At 26.1% G+C, this 18,055-nt stretch overlaps 1 protein-coding gene across 1 annotated transcript; it reads left to right on the top strand.

Annotated features, from left to right (window-relative positions):
• Positions 1 to 2,328: 2,328 nt before the first annotated feature.
• On the top strand, positions 2,329 to 6,873 carry LOC113366904. Its single transcript, XM_026608549.1, has 3 exons — positions 2,329 to 2,486; positions 4,037 to 4,241; positions 6,722 to 6,873. Exons 1-3 carry the CDS (start codon positions 2,460 to 2,462, stop codon positions 6,871 to 6,873), a joined length of 384 nt encoding a protein of 127 aa, XP_026464334.1. The 5' UTR covers positions 2,329 to 2,459.
• The last annotated feature ends 11,182 nt before the right edge of the window (positions 6,874 to 18,055 follow it).

The raw sequence follows: 18,055 nt of genomic DNA, 5'->3' as shown, positions 1-18,055 counted from the left end.
AAACTTTGAGTTTCTCTAAAAATCTGAATATACTATATACTTTTAGTAGTATTAGACCATCAAGAAAGTACGAAAATAATTCGAATATTCAATCCAAATAAATATAAAACGTTTAAATAAATAAAAAAGTTTTTTTTTGATTACGACGTTTCGAAATTAGATGCGTTCCATCATCAAGTAATAATATTCATAAAGAAAAATTAATCAGATTATAGAAAATCTAGGATTTGTTGTTATTAATTTACGTTCAAATGGTTATTCTTTAATTTATTCAAATTTAGTGATAATGCTTAAAACCGTATGTCAAAATGTATGAAAAATAAAGTTTTTTTATTAGTATTAAACCACCAAGAAAATAAAAAAAATATAAAAAATGTTATCTTAAAATTAGGCTACCAAGAAAATAAAAATATATAAAAAATGTTCTCTTAAAATAATTAGAAGAAGAGTTACTAATACATATAAAATAAATATATGTATCAATATAAAATATATAATAATATAATAAAATATGAATTGAAAAAAATACTAAAAAAACGCTGTTGTAACTCTGGCAGTATTATTAAAATATGTTTTCTTATTAGCGAAAATTACTATTCTAATATTTATAAAATAGAATGCATTTTACAAAATTACATTATTCCTTTCATGAATTGTTTGTTTCAAATTATGAATTTATATATTTTTTCCATTAGAGATTCGAGTTTTGTCAAAACGTACATGGGAATAATTTTCCTATAATTATCACAAAACGTAAATATATTTTTGTCAAGATATATAACGTAAATTTCAATAGAATGGAAAAGACTAAGAGACAAATCTAGATTGCATTTCACAATAAAATTTCTAGAAACATAAAAAATTAACCAAGAAAGCGACATATATTTAGTGATAATTATTATTCAATTCGATAAAAATAATTATACAAACACGTAAACATTTAGCTATAAAGCTAATAATATGTAAATAATTATTTTTATTTGACATCATGTGTTTTTGTAATTCGCTTAATAGAACAGATAAACTCTATGGGTCTCCGGTATCAATATCAGAGGTGAATTGGTATCCTCAGAATCACATAACATAATATTATTTCATTTTTATTTAAAATTGAAATTGAATTCGAAATAATGTAAGAATGTTAAATTGATTATTTTTATATTTAATGTTAAATTTCGTCTTATATTATTATAATAATATAATATTATTCTTCTATTATTATAATTCTTCTATCTTATATTATTATAATAATATATTATAATAATATAAGAGGAAAAGAAAGCGCTCATTCGTTGTCACATGATCTTTCTTTTTGTTAATAATTATGTTTACTACAAAAACTAAATTTGGTTCAAACTTCTTGTATTTTTTATTTATTTAATATTATTGACGTATAAATTTCTAATTAGCATTAGGTTTATTATATATACAAATAAATAGCAAGTTTAATTTTATTTAATCTTGTTAAATTTACTAAGATCATACATGCATAATTGATATTATATTTGGGCAGGTCTTTTCGGAAATTATTTATAAATCTGATTTGTTGAAAGCAATATTTTGCCTTAAACCAAGTTGCTAAAGCTCTATTTTATTGTCACTAAAAAAAACATATTTTCTGGCAAAAACGTAAGTTGCTCCTTCGGGTAGTCAAAACCTAATTGAGATCATATTTTGAATATATCAAATATAGAAGATTTATAGAGAAATTGGAAATTTTGGAACATATATAAAAATTCTTCTCAATTGAGATCATATTTTGGAACCCTCAAATATAGAAGATTGATAGAGAAATTGAAAATTTTGGAACATATATAGAAATTCTTGTAAATTTGAAGAGAAAAATTGCTTTGTTTGAGGTTGAAAATGTATCTCAGTAAAAAGTATATGGTTATACAATGTTAAAAATAAGACAATCAGGATACTTGTACTAATTCCTTAACGTGCATTGATTTTAACACCAGGTCACCAGCATCATGAAATCTGCTTGTGCAATATATAGCAACAAAGTCTTTCAAATTAAAGATCATTTAAATTAAAAAAATTACATTGTTGTTAGATATTGCACAGGTCGTTCTACTGAAATCAACTGAAATCATACTTGGAGAGTATGTATTTTTCTCCACCATTTGACTAAATAAAAGTATTCTCAAAAATGATTTGAGTAAACATTGAATCCCTGTCTGTATTTTTGCATAAGTCTAAGTTTACGGATACGCAAATATGAAAAATCTGTGTAAGATTCGATGGAAGCGCGTTCATATATAAATATAACGCTGATGGTCACCAATTGTCAATTGTACCATTGTGCCGACAAAAGGACTTTGTAATATTGTGCAAATAGACCTTGTTTTTTGTATAAAGTGCACGAATTTTTTTTACTCGAGTTGGTCAGTGATCCGCTTTGTTGATATTTATAAATTATTCATTGTGATTTAAAAATAGTGCAAATTGTAATCATGAAGACATTCGTCATAGCCGCTATGGTAAGTTTAAGTGTAGTAGTTGTTTTTTACCTTTTTGAAAGTGATCACATCATCTTTTTGGTCTCTTTAGAACGTCAAATTAAGTTTATTACGTCAAAAGAAGTTGTGTAAGAATTGATAATTTTTAAGATACTTATTTTGAATAATAAAAATTAGAGCAGCTTTGCGGATCGAATTTACATAATTTAGTGCTATGATCACTTTAAAGTTAAAATGGAGAACATCCATAATGTTTAGTTGGTAATAACAGACACATTTTGTCATGAAAATATATGTTTCTCTGTTTAATATAAGTCAATGATTTTCTACATTAAAAGCTTTAAAAATATCAATAATGACTCTTATAAGAATTCAATGCAAATCCAATAATACAGCAGTTAGAAGAAATCACTGTCAATATGAAATAATTCTAAATTCGGAATGTTTCAAGGATTACTATGAAACTTATGAAAATATAAAATCGGCATTTTTAGCAATTAACACTAACATACATATTTTCAATATGTTCAGGAGTAAAATTACATATCAAATTGATTTGTGAATATAAAAGAAAAGGCGGCTTTTGGATGTTTATCAGATATCATCAACTGGACATTCACATCCAGCTTCATAAAAGTTAAATAAATTATTAAAAATAAATTAATTTTCTAGTAATACTATATATAAAATGATAAAGTGTAACATTCCGGATTCTTATAAGAAAGTGCAGAAAGTCAAGTTTTCCTTTTTATCCAACAATAATTTTTACGTCTGTCCGAAATGAAAAACAAGTAAAACTTTTAATATAAAAATTAAGACTTCAAAAATACAGTATCATCTGACTATTTCCAGTGATTAGTCGACGATATCCTAATGTAAAAATCATTTGAACATAAAAAACAAAGTAGTAAATAAGTATAATTTTATATTCAAAGTTTTACTTTCGGACAGATGTAAAAATTATTGTCTAATAAAAAAGAAAATCAGACTATTCTGCACTTTTTAATAGGACCCAGAAATGTTACACTTCATCATTTTAATATATAGTATTACTAGCAAAATAATTTATTTATTATGTTGTTTTACATTTGTTTTACTTTTTGCTTAGGATGTCAACCAAATTTATGCAATAAATAATTTTAATATTTTATAAATTGATAATGAGTTAAAGCTAAATGAGATGGCCACTTTACGTAAAATCGTTATTATGCTGTATTTTTATTTTAAGTAGATTATGGGCTATTTATTTGATATTCAAATTCAATTTAATTATTTCACTTATAATTGACAAATTACAAACATATTGCAAAATTAAAGTGTATACCATAGATGCTGTATACCGATGATATAAAAAAATATTATTTAAAATAAAAGAATGTTAACTATAATATTGGCCCACAAGCGCATAGCAGAAAGCAGTTTCACTGACCAGCTTTTATGATCAGTTTGGCTAATCAGCTAATAGTTTATAGCTTTTAGTAAAGCTAATTTATTGCTTTATAAAAAAATAATGTGTTTCCATTTGCAATTCATTCCCAATAATATTTTCAAAATCATTATTTCTATTTCAGCTGATATTGCAATCTTTCTATGTATTCGGCATGCCAGCCGAAACCCCTGAAAGTCATTTGACGTCACCATCTGATGCTGTCTCAGCATCAGGTGATGATTCACACCTGGATTCGACTACGCAAATAATTCATGATGATGATAAAAGAAAAACGATCGACGAAGCTGGAGAAATTGCAGAAGATCAAGTCGTGAGAGACCTGACAGGTAAACTTATTATTCAGTCTATCTGATAATTATTAGGCAGATCGCTAAATTTATTTTAGCACTGTACGAGCTTTGTGACACTCATAACTGCGGTAATAACCTATAATTCTCAACAATTTAATTTAAGGTGATAAAACAGTGGATGTCATCTATAGACGACATTCGTGCACGCAGATCGTAACGACAACGTCGAACGAATTTATCAATAATTGACGACATGATAAATTAGCATAAAATAAGATGTTTCATTTCTATTTTTCACTAATTTTTTTTATCAATATTCAAGAATTTGATCCCAATTAGGACAAATTGATATCGAGCTGTAGTTATATTTATTTTCACTTGGAAATATAGATCCAAAATATGTTTCGAAGTTATAATAGTTCCTTCCCGGCCATTGCTGCATTAAATTGAATAATATATGAGCAATATTAGATGGATTATAATAATTAATAAATATATCCAAAATAAGTTAGTTAATCGTTGAGTTGCCATCCAAATACTGTGAAGAAGTAGAAAGCGAAACTTCTGTTCGCTATTAAAAATGAGAATAAATACAATCTCAAAAATATGTCCATTATAATATAAACAATATTCAAGAACTTCTTGGAATTGATGAATAGAAACCTTTTTTATGTCCTTTACTAAGCCCGAGTAATGTTTGTATTTATTTTAAAACACTTAAACCGTAAAGAGGCAACATCCAAACTCGTAAACATGTCCAAAATGAATAGTTCAAAATTTCCGATATTGACTTCTCAAAGAAATTTTACGCATCATATTTCACATACACAATATTTTGGTTTTCTCTTACCAGATGTGTAAAAAATAGTCATAAAAATACCCGACACGACGTACTTAGAATTTTGAATGTAATTTTAGGAATGATTTTTGTCTCAAAATATTACGAAATATTTCTTGGAATAGAATAAATCACTTCAAGGTAAATATTAGTAATGACTAAATGAAAATAATCATCGAATTTTAAGTATTATGTATCAAAAATAAAGTAATAATAAGAAGCTATTGTTTTTAACTGAAACTCTATTAAATATATATCATTTATAAAATATAATAAATACATATATTTTTTGTCATGAATAAAATAAACTCATTAATCAAAATTAATGTAGAATTTAACTTGAAAACCAATAGGTAAAAATTATAATGAAAAATATATTCCATATTTAGCTTCAGGGAAGGCACGTCTAGCGCTTTCGAAAATAAATGAAAAAAGTAAAAGAAAATGCTATTGGGTAGTCAAAAATGATTATTAGACAAGTGCACATCAAATTATCAGATACTTTATAAAGATTTTAATAATAAATAGAAATTTTGTTTGCATTTCTATGGTATGTTCCGTACCAAGGTTTATAATGTTTATCTAAAAAAACTGAATGTTTAATATAATTGAAGGTTTAATATAATAAGTTAAAAAATTCAAATAGGAAACTATTTCCAAAACAATTTACTTGTACTATTTTAATATCAAAAAGTATAGTTAAAACTCAGTGTCCCGTATATGGAACTGAAACAAAAAGATGATTTTTTCGTGTAAACTTCCTATAAATATGCGTTCATTTTTATTTTTATAAGTTTTCATCATCTTCTGATCATCAGTTACAAACAATATATTTTTGCCACAAATTTAAAAATATTTGAGCCTGTAGGGTTAATGCACGATGCCATGCACGACTAGTTTTATTATATTTCGTATAATATTATAGTCATGAATGTCACATAATGTTTTTAGCAGGGAACTTTAAAATAATTACAAGACAAGACTTTCAACAAAATTATATTTTCAACGTGTTTACTGCACAACTAAAACAAGTTGAGCAAAATTGACAAATTAAAAGTTTAGGTACTAATTTTTGCAAAAATCTAAATAATTTAAATGAAAAATATGCTCCATATTTAGCTATTGGGAAGAAGGTTGCGCTTGCAAATATTCAATGAAAAAAGTAAAAAAAAAACGCCATTTGGTGGTCAAAAATTATTATTAGACAAGTGCACATCACATTATCAGATATTTTATAGAGATTTTAATAATAAAGGGAAATTTTATTTGCATTTCTATGGGTTCCGTACCAAGATTTATAATGTTTAATTGAAAAATCTAAATTTATAGTACAGAAAGTTCCACCAATTTTCCTTAAGGGACAGCCATGCACCACTAGTTTTATTATATTTTATATTATAATATTATAGTCATGAATGTTACATATATGTAGAACATTATAATGTTCTTTAGCAGTTGTAGCAGGAAAACTTAAAAAAAGATACAAAACAAGACTTTCAATAAAGATAGGTAGATTTAACGAATTATCTGCACAACTAAAACGAGTTAAGCAAAACTGACCAATTAAAGGTTTAGGAACTAATTTTCGCAAAAATCTAGATAATTTCCTGATTAACTGTTATGTAATTCCTTTTCAACTCTCTATTATCAGTTTTCTAAATTAAATAATATTTTTTAGGGGAAAGTGACGTAGAAAGTGCCGATGGTAACGATGGCATGGACACCGCCGAAAGCGCTTTGGTCTTCCGACCTTTGTTTGCTTATAGGAAACAGTTGATCAGGCGCGAAAGAATCCGAGCTCAGAGGAGAGCAGAAGCCTGCAAACACTAAAATTAATTGTAATAATTCATTATTTATAAAATTAATTACTGATTACTTTAATTTTTAACTTCTAACTTTAAAATTAACAAAAATACTCTTTCCAATCTTATAAATACTACTTAAGTACTGATTAATTTATTATTTATTTCTCATTATACGATTAATAAAATACTGTGTAAGCTTTTTATATATAAATAAAGGAAAATGAAATACAAGCTTTTAATCTATAACGCAGAATATACACTTTGTCAGGATCAATCTTATGAATTGATTCTCGTTTGAAGTGCATCACTCTCTATAATTGTATATACAATATACATATATCAATTTTTTATGAATGAAAGGATCTTTCAAACCACGTAAAAATATTACTTTTCTCGCTTTACAATACCCTCGTCTTTCAATGGCAAAATTAGCATGTTCCAGATCACCCAATTCCATTAAACTGAACAATTGTAAATCAATCATTGCTTGAATATATACTTTGGTATATTTAATGTAATATTTAATAAACTCGAACTGAATTCATTTAAAATACTTTTAATATATCATACGAAAATCTTCCACAAAATATTAATTTATTTAATAATGAATATAGACATAATAATAGATATAAGTACCAATCGATCAAAATTGAGAGTTAGCTTTTAGATAAAATTTTCAACCTATTTTTTCAAAAATAACATTTTCGCTTTATCTTACTAAATAATCAATCTAATTATAGTGCTCAAACACGAGCCAAGAATGTTAGTAGAATGGAAGTTTCACCTCAATAACAATCTTCTAACAAAATAAAATGATGTTACCGGAAAATTGTTGAAACCTCACAAAACTGTCGCCAAATTTTAATAATCAAACAATTTTACCTTTAATATATAATACTAAGCTTTAGTAAAGTTAGAAATTTATAAAAAAAACGATATCGGGTAAATAAGGAGTCCATGGCAAAACGCAAACGGGTTTACGATACAAAAAAGTTTGGAACCTTATGTTCCAAACCTTAAATTTCATTAAAAAATTGAAAAATAACATTTAATTACAATGGAATGTCTTGGCTGATCTTTGCTAAAAACTAATCACAATAATTCCTTATTTAAACTAACAAATGCGGAAATTATGGTCATTGTTTTGTGAATGATTCCTCACTAAGATCTTGCAATTTTGAAGTTTCAAAATGGGTTCAAAAATCCATTTTGTAAACAAATAATTTTTGGATTTTCAGAAATTCTGGCAAAACGGTTCGACTAACTGTCTTGCAAAACTATACAAAGTGAGTCCTTATCTAATTTCATCAATTTTACTTCATATACACATTTTTTTTCAATTTTGATTTAGAATGATTTCAACCGTCGAGAAAATATAAAATCAGCAAGTCGAATTTTCAGGCAAAAATATTAACGTTGTTGTTCCCTTCGGCCAAATAAACTTCAAACTTAAGTTGGATCATTATTTTGTTTTGTTATATCTTCATATATTTTTTTACGGTTGTAATATAATATTCCATTGTTCCGTTTTATGTGAGTTATTGTATTCTGATGAATCAATATTGAATCAATCAATTATCTCAATTAGTCTTTAATATTGATAATTCCAAAAGTAGCCAAGAATGCACGCTGCTAATTTAATTAAATTATATTTATTTAAACTAATCTTTATGACAAATGCGGAAAATATTATCATTGTTTTGCGAATGCTTACTCATTTTTATTTAGTTATATGTTTAGCTCAATTTAATAAAAATGTTTAATATAAAAATTAAAACTACACTATACCATTATACGGAATTTCTTTCTGAATATAAAAATTTAATTTTAAATTTATAGACAAAGTTATCAGTTACTTGATTTGCAAATAAATTATATCGGAATTAATGTTTTTTGTTTTTTTTTTTTTGACACTAATAACAAAAACTAGCTTAATTGCTAGGTTCAGTAATTTTATATTTTTATAATCATTATTATGGGTGTATATTGAAAACGGGTAAAATTATTTTGCATAATCCAAAAATAGAACAGGTACGTATTCAAAATTAGCTATAATAAAAATGCTATAATTTAATTTCAAAAATAAACAATACTAAACGTGATGTCAAATAAAATTGACATAAAATCCATCTGTACACTATATTAATTTCGTTATTGATATTTATAGTGCATGATACTTCTCAAATAAAGATTTATATAGATTTTTGCTTATTTTATATGTTATTTTTAATTTTAGTTAATCTATTTATAACAGTGCTATGCCAAGTTCGGCTTGTGGCCCCGATTGCTCTCACACACGTGTACCAGAGTGTAACCGAGATAATAAATATTCAAAAATGGCTTGGAAGGCGGCTGACATATTATTTTTGGTAATTGTAAAAATAATTTATATTATAAGCCAGTGAAAAATTGTACTAATTATTTGAAGAACTTAACGCTATCAGACAAAATATAAGAATAAAATGAATTTTGGAACAAATATTTACAGAAGCAAAGTTAAAATAGCGCTGAATATTTGCATTGTCATGATGAAAATTGTGAATTGATTCTCGTTTGAAATATATCCTTCTCCATAATTGTAAATATATCAATTTTCACAGTGCCAATGTTCCTTTTATGAATCTAAGTCCTTTCAAAATATGTAAAAAATATTACTCGGGGTTTTCAATACCATTGTCTTTCAATGCCAAAATTAACATGTTCCAGAACACCCAAATTATTCACAAAACTTTAAAATTGTAATTTAATCTTTGCTTAAGCATTTACTTAGGCAAATACTTTTTTCCTAGAAATCTCTTCAAAAATTTAGAATATTAGATTTACTATAATTTTAGAATTTATAATAACCCTTCTTGGTTTGTTGTAGAACCCACTAAATACCTTTTTGTTTTTTGATATTGCTCTAAAAAAAACTATTAAATATTTTCACAAATTAATTTTCACCGTAGGTTGATAATGTCAAATAATTTTAATACACTAAGCAAAAACAAGAAGATCTGTATATTCTTAGAACGAAATTAAAAAAAAAATTTAGATGGAGTACTCAGCATGCTGCTGCTGTTATATTAAATATTAGACATTATTATTTATTAACTAATCTAAAGCATTTTATATATAAAATAATAATAAATAAATTTATTTACTTATAATTTGTTATAGTGCTTAAGCAAGCCGATATTCTGGATGATCGATGTAGCCTACAATCCAACAGTTAGAAATGCATGTTGGATTTTCTCACAATTATTATTAGAAATCACAATGACGCTTATTTTAGCTGGAGTCAGTGCTTTACTCTCATTATGGTCAGTAAATTAATATAAAATATTATTATTTTCAATACTATTATTTTATGCTTTCCTGATCACAGATTCTAAAAATAAACCTCTTATTTTGTCCCTTGTTAAAATTTCAATTGTTCAATAGAATTTCTATAACTTTGTATACTAAAATATTTATAACCCTCCCATAATAGTCATAAAATTCTTTTCAATTTGTCATAGAAAGCTTTACAATTTGGTTGCAAGTTTACGATATTGTTCCTGAGACTCATAGTTTGCAAAATATAATACAAACAGATGTTCCTTTTACCCAGACATTTATAGACGGAAATTTTGTTTGTGTAAAGACCTTGGGTTTTCATTATTTGTCAATATGCCAGTACATTTAATTATATGAGCAAATACATAAAAATATAAAAGCTTACTGCTACTGCTAAACACTGCTTCTTAATTTGACAACTTATTATACTATTAAGAAGTAGTAAAGCTCATAGTCATAATCATAGATAAGTAAACATAATCATATCATAATCATATCAATTTTAAATCCGAAGGAATTCATACAATCATATTACCATTTTATCATATTTTTTTCAAATTATGTTTTGTTTAATTTCATAACTTTAATTATTACGTGTAATATCGATATAGTTATAATAATGCTAGTTTTATAATAAAGTTCTATTAATGTGTCTAATTAAGGTGATCATCTATCTATTCTCACTTACTGAATTTTACACTTTTGCAAAGCATTCTCTTTTTAATTCATGTAGTTTAAATGTTCTCAATTTAACTTTATAGTCATTCATAAAAAATATTTTAATGAAATAAATCTTCAGTAGTTGAACTTGTAATGTAGGAAGTAAAAGATAACGTCATTATTGACCAAGAGCTTTGGAAAAATAAAATCTGATAAAACATAATTATCCGACATGAAATTTTTGAAATTTTAATAGAAATTTTCTTAAATTATCCAGACACTATTGTCATTGTTGAAAGAATAGCTTATCAAACGATTATTGAAATAGTAAAAAGTCACTACTTTCTGCAAAATTGTTATCTTTTGCCTTCACCGTCAATTTTAATATGCAAAATTAAAGTTGTTCGGATGTGCATTATGAGACAAATATTATTATGTAACAAAAAAAATCTATTACAATAAAAATAAGTTTAGAAAAAAAATCAGTGCTTAAGTATGTTGATTTCTTCATATATGAAATATTTACAAATTGTACTCATTATGAACAAAAATAGTTGGTCGCCTTATAATTAGTCTAATCCTATGTCCGAATAGAAAAATATAAATATAAATGTCAAAAATCTACCTATGCCTCTCTAACAATAAGGCTTGGAAAAATATTAATAAATATAAATATGTAAGATCGTAATAGGAATGTCAAAGATTTACATATGCCTCTAAGGCTTAGATATCAAAGATCTACATATGTCCCTAAGGCTTAGATCTTTGTAGATCTTTGATATTCCTATTATGATCTAACATATTTATATTCATTTATATTTTTCTATTAGAATATAGGATTAGACTACGGTGACCAACTATTTTTTGTTCAGAATGAGTGCAATTTATAAATATTTGCTAGATGAAGAAAATACCATAAGCACTTAAATTTTTGTAAACTTATGTTTCTTTGGAGTGGATTTTTTTGCTACACAGTGGTCGGGAAACCGGAGTAAATTACCCCAAATGGGGTAAATATGAAATTTTTGGGGGTGAAAAGTACGTATTTTTAATTGATATTTACTATATTTGCTAAGTAGTTGTCCGTATGGGAGTAATCCCTCTTCGTCATGGGGGGAATGTCATCTTAGACAAAAATACTTTGGGGTAATCATTAAAAAAATTCCCTATCGCTGCTCTAAGCTGAGGTAAAAATGCGAACCCTCAATATTGTTATTTATAAACATTCCAGTATTTCAAAGCGCATTAATAATTATTTTGTGAATAGTATTTAATTGCTAATATTTTTATAAAATTTCTCAGGTTTTTGATGGAAGAATATATGAATGAGCAATCGAACGAACTAGAAGCTTCAATTATCCGAAGCCAACATGAATGTACGGCGACGGAGCAGATTGCGGAAAGTCCGAGCGGAATTCACGGAACAATCAGCTTCAAATGCAAAACGCATCACCGCCGAAATAACGAACCCATTTGCTCGAATGGCGATGGACCCAAATGCGAATGAATAGTAGATCATTTTGATAAATATAAAAATTTGAAAAAACTTGGATTATTCAAAATTAGGCGTATTTTATGTGTGAGCAACGATTTGTTACTTGTTGATTTTTGTACCCCTGAATTATATATTTTTAAATTTATTAAAATAGAGTAAAATATACTAATAATCTTTGTTTTGATTCAGGAAAATTCCATGTAAAAAATTAAGTCGATTTTTCGAAATACATTGATATTTTAAAGAAAATTAAATTGTAACTTATAAGATACTATATAATTTTCTTATAATAGTATCTTTTCTTATAATAGTATCTTTTCTTATAATAGTATCTTATAAGCTACTATTTAATTTTCTTTAAAATATGAATGTATTTCGAGAAATCGACTTAGTTTTTACATGGAATATGGAATAAACATATAGAATAAATATGGAATAAATATAATATAAATATTAAAACGAGTGTGTTGAATCAGGCAAAATTATAAATATTATATAAATATTTTTTAACTATAGTTCAATTTAATAAACTGTTTATATACTATGTTCAGATAAATAAAGTTGATTAAACATATGGAATAAATATATTATAAATATTAAATCAAGTGTGTTGAGTTAAGCAAAATTATAAATATTATAAAAATATTTTTTTAACTATAGTCAATTTAATAAAATGTATATTATGCTCAGATAAATAGAGTTGATTGAATATATGAAATAAATATATTATAAATATTAAATTGAGTGTGTTGGGTCAGGCAAAATTATAAATATTATATAAATATTTTTTTACTATAGTCAATTTAATAAAATGTTTATATATTATTATGATAAGTAGATTTGATTTCAACTAACTCTATAATTATTATTGTTTTATTAAATAAGTGTTTCAAATCATAATTGAATATAATTTCATAAAAAAATCTAAGCATAACTTCTTCTTCATCTATGCAAACATCTTCATCAAGAAACTACTTCAGATTTTCTTCAGAAACAATATTAAGATTGTTTGAAAATAATTAGAGAAACTGAATATTATCAATCAGGTATTTTGTTAGAACAGTTACTCGAGCTTTTACAAACTGCTTAAGATCAATCCACAAATTATCCAGAAAAAATCGGTATTCTATTTTTAATTAACCGTAATTTGTTTATTTATTTATTATTCAAATAACATTCTAATTTTTGTAAATATACACTAAAACAACACGAAATATTTAAATTTCACCACAACTGCCCTATTTCAATATATTGAATATTCAACTCACCAACAGGATAATTGCCGGCTTAGCCATTTTGTTATTTTAATTTACTGTATGATACTAAACAAATCAATTATAATGATTTTAATTTTGCTTGATCAAATATATATAATGTAATTAGTATATGTAATTTATTAAAGCTATATCTAATAAGACCAGGTAGGTATTTAATCTGAAACTCTGTGGTTGCAAACCATGGCAAGCCACCTTTAAATTATTTTTATTTACCCAAACTTTAAATAGATTTATTTACCCAAACTTTAAATAGATTTATTACTATTATTATTTAGACGCTTAGATTCCAATCTTAAATTTCTAAATTTTGCAGATAATTAGTAATTTGTTAAATAATTCCTTGATTAAAATCTGAAACTGGCTTTCAAAAACATTGGAAACAAAATTACATACACTATATTCTTCTTTAAGCTAAGATATATGCTATCAAATTATTATATATTCGTAGTTTATATTAAGTGTTATGTATATATACAAAGCTATCTATGAACTCTTAATACTCTAATTTTCTCATATATTATCTTTAGTTTATAATTTGTACACTTTAAAATGTAATTATTATATATTGTATTATTGCCATGTGCATTGAATAAATAAATAAATAAATAAATATTTTTGAAAACAAACAAATGCTCTATTTTTGAGTTTTATATTTAAAACATCCGGTTAGTTGAACGGTTAAAAAAATTGTCCTAATACGCTTGAAATTTCTGTTATTAGATAATCACAATGAAGCTAAATCACTTATAAATAATTTTTGTGGATCCAAAATTTTAGATAATCGCATATCATGAATTACTATGACCTACAATTAGTTTACTTTATTATTGAATTCTATCTACATCCGCGTTAATATTTCGCAAAGCCCCAAGGTAGAGATTTAAGAATTTAGCAGAAATTCTTCACACAAAAATGTCATTCGAAATCACTTTCATTGTCAAAAATATAACCCTATATACACTTTCACTGAATACCGTTTGTTTAGACAAAGTAGGGATATACTAATTACAGTATATATATTTGTTCAAGCAAAATTAAAAGTCATTACAATTGATTTGTTTAGTAAATTACATACAGTAAATTAAAATAACAAAATGGTTAAGCCGGCAATTATCCTGTTGGTGAGTTGAATGTTCAATATATTGAAATAGGGCAGTTATGGTGAAATTTAAATATTTGGCGTTGTTTTAGTGTATATTTACAAAAATAAAAATGTTATTTGAATAATAAATAGATAAACAAATTACGGTTTATAAAAGATAAAATAACGATTTGTCTGGAAAATTTGTGGATAAATCATGAGAGTTTGTAAAAACTAGAGTAACTGTTCTAAGAAAACACCTGATTAATAATATGCAGTTTTTTAAATTATTTTCAAACAATTTTAATATTGTTCAATAGTAGAATAAAAATTTAAATAAATTCTCACTTTTATTGCCCATTGATGATAATCATGAAGTAAAATATTTAAACGTATAATTTAGATTTTTTTGGTTTATTAGGATTTGATGTGTAGTTTCAAAAGATAACATTTATTTCGACTTCGAAATTAGTATCTTCATAATTATATATATAATTAATAATAAAATATATGTAGATTAATATATGTATATGTATATATAATACATATACATTTCTACATGTAAATTAAAATATTTACTCACCAAAATGCATTCCTCCTTTTCCAGGCGATCGTCGCAATTGCGGTGTTACCTCCTAGGACAAGCTCAACAAAAGTTCTTTTGGCAAAAAAAGCAGCTTTAGTGGCAGTACCCGTAACAAAAGCTCTTAAGACAAAAGCTGCGCTTGTTAAAACAGCAGTAAAGTTGCCTGTGGAATTATTCAAAAGCAAAGTTAATACAGTTTCGAAAGTGATTAGAGAAGGTAAATAAAGATACCTAAACTTACTTATAGTAAATAACAATATAAAAGCACAAACAGGTAAATCCAATCCTAATCTTATTGTTAGGCTATAAAATCTATTTTAGAAGTTGTGCGCTTTATAAAATTCTTCAATTAATTTATAAGTAGGCTTCGTGATATGTCGCTTAATAGCACATGTGCAGTGATTATTCTACCTTTAAATTATATTATTTTCAAAGTAATACTTTACTTTTCTTCCTCCCAGGTCCCCTTTCCAAACTAGGAAAAGGCGCACCAGTAGCCGCAGCTGTAGGTGCAGCAGCAGCATCACCTTTGGCCGCCCTCACAGCCCTCACTGCTGGGCCATCAGTAATCTATGGCCAACCTTTCCCAGTCTTGAACATCCAATTCCCATACACAGATTATTACAGCAGTGGTTGGGCATCTCCATCAGTAGAACGAGTACCAATTGCCGACGAAAATTCGGCAAAATCAGTTAACATAGGTAGTGGATTAGGAGCTGTTGTTGGTGAAGCTACATCTGCAGGATTAAGGACTCTGACTAATGTTGCCAGCACTATATCAAATGCTGCAGGAACTGCTGAAAATTTGCAAAGGCAGATTATTAAAAGGCTGCAAGAAAACCCTGTTGTTAGTTTGGTGCAAAATACTTTGAATCCACCGGCAAAGCCTGCTCCAGTTTCATACAAGTAAGTAAAAGTAAATAATCATGATATCAATTATTAAATTGTTTGAGTCAATAATAAAATACAAAATAAAGTATTTAATAACATTGCAAATATATATCCAAATGTGGGTGTTTTATCACATAATTTTATGCAAAAACAAATTTTATTTTGATAATTGCTATATGCACATTTTTTTTAAATATTTGCTATATATATATATATTATATATATATATATATATATATGTTTTTAAATTTTATTTATGACGGCCACGCTCTAGATAGATTACTGCTATTTTAGTCATTTCAAACAATAATAAATTTACAAATGCATGGTTTTCTTAACTCGATGATTTCGGTCATATTTTCCGCTTCACAGATGTTGTCTTATATTTACCATTCAAGATTCATCATATTAATCTATTTATAATACTGAAATTTTAGTATTTGTTGATTTTTTTACCCAGCTACTGGCCAAAATTAGGATTCAGTGAATACCACACTATCCAGTACCATCCAACTTATGGGCATCCTGAACCTGTTTACGGTTTACCACCAGTCGCGCCTTATCCTGACCAAAAACCGATACCAGAAGTAGAAATAACCACGACAACTACACCTGCACCAGAAACTACCACAGTCACTCAAGAACCTCCAACTTATGGTTTGCCAGCTGAATTTTATGGTCCTCCATTTGTTGGTCAACGTACATTCTTTCCATATTTGTAAAATATAATATAGTTGTTTACAATTTAATATAAGGATAGATTAGTAATTATTTGAATATTTAAATTATAACAATTAGCCAGGAAGACCAGTAACAGAATTGCAATTATTGTTGGATTTTACCAGATATTTATGAACCCATCTCTTGACAAACTATCTATGAAGATTAGTATCAGAAAAAAAAATGTATATAAGTATTATTTAAAAATAATTTAGTGTAATTTATTAGTTAATTAGATGAGTTTGTTAGTAGTAAAAATGTTTTCAAAATAATTATTTCTACTAATATAGTCTACTAATATGTTTTAGTAATAATTATTTCTACTAATATAAAGAAATATGTTTTCTCATAAGTTTTTCTCGCCAATTACATCTGCAAAAGTATTCTTGATTTGTATTTTATTCAAAAATATATTTATTTATTCTCATTAGGTATATTTTCATTATTAGAATTTAACTAATACTGGGCATATATTATATTTTTAATTTGATCAAATCATTCATTATCAAATATAGGCCAACCGATGGGTTGCTTTCGAAAAAGCGACATTAAGGAGATGTTTCATCACAGAACATCATACAACTTAAGTTCTGATTGGTGTTCGAAAATGAGAATAAAAAAAATATCATATGTTTGATAGATATTTTTAATAAGCTACTAAACCAATCTAAACGTTTCTACTTTTACTAAACTGTTTCATTGTCTATTATTAGTAACACAAATAATTAGTAAAATAAATAAGGCCAATGCTGCTGCAGTGATAAGACTGCATATGAGGGTCAATAAGTTCATTTGCAGTATTTCTCGTGAAATCAGTGTCTTGCAAATTTGTGATCAGAATTAATAAATTGAAAACTTTATCTCCTAAATGATGGTCAATGTTACATAAAATTGTATAAGATAGTTTGTGTTAAATTTTACAAAGCTTTGATAATTTATTAATAAGCATTAATTGATATCAGAGTAAAGTAATCGATATATAATATTATTTTACCTACTCCTCTGGAATACAAATTTATTAATAAATATCGATTTCAGTTACAAGCTGATCAGTAGTATATTTTCTGTGGTCAATCACCGGTTGTCGTCATGTCAACTAAAATCGTAAGTTGGTATTACAAATTAATATTATAATTTTTATCATTCAAATAATTTTCTTCTTGCGATTTAAATAAAGCA

Source organism: Ctenocephalides felis, unplaced genomic scaffold, assembly GCF_003426905.1.
Source record: "Ctenocephalides felis isolate EL2017-DRISC unplaced genomic scaffold, ASM342690v1 CF-g0.4_SCAFFOLD_01170, whole genome shotgun sequence".
In the NCBI taxonomy this organism is placed as follows: domain Eukaryota; kingdom Metazoa; phylum Arthropoda; class Insecta; order Siphonaptera; family Pulicidae; genus Ctenocephalides; species Ctenocephalides felis.
This window is presented reverse-complemented; position numbering and strand designations above follow the sequence as displayed.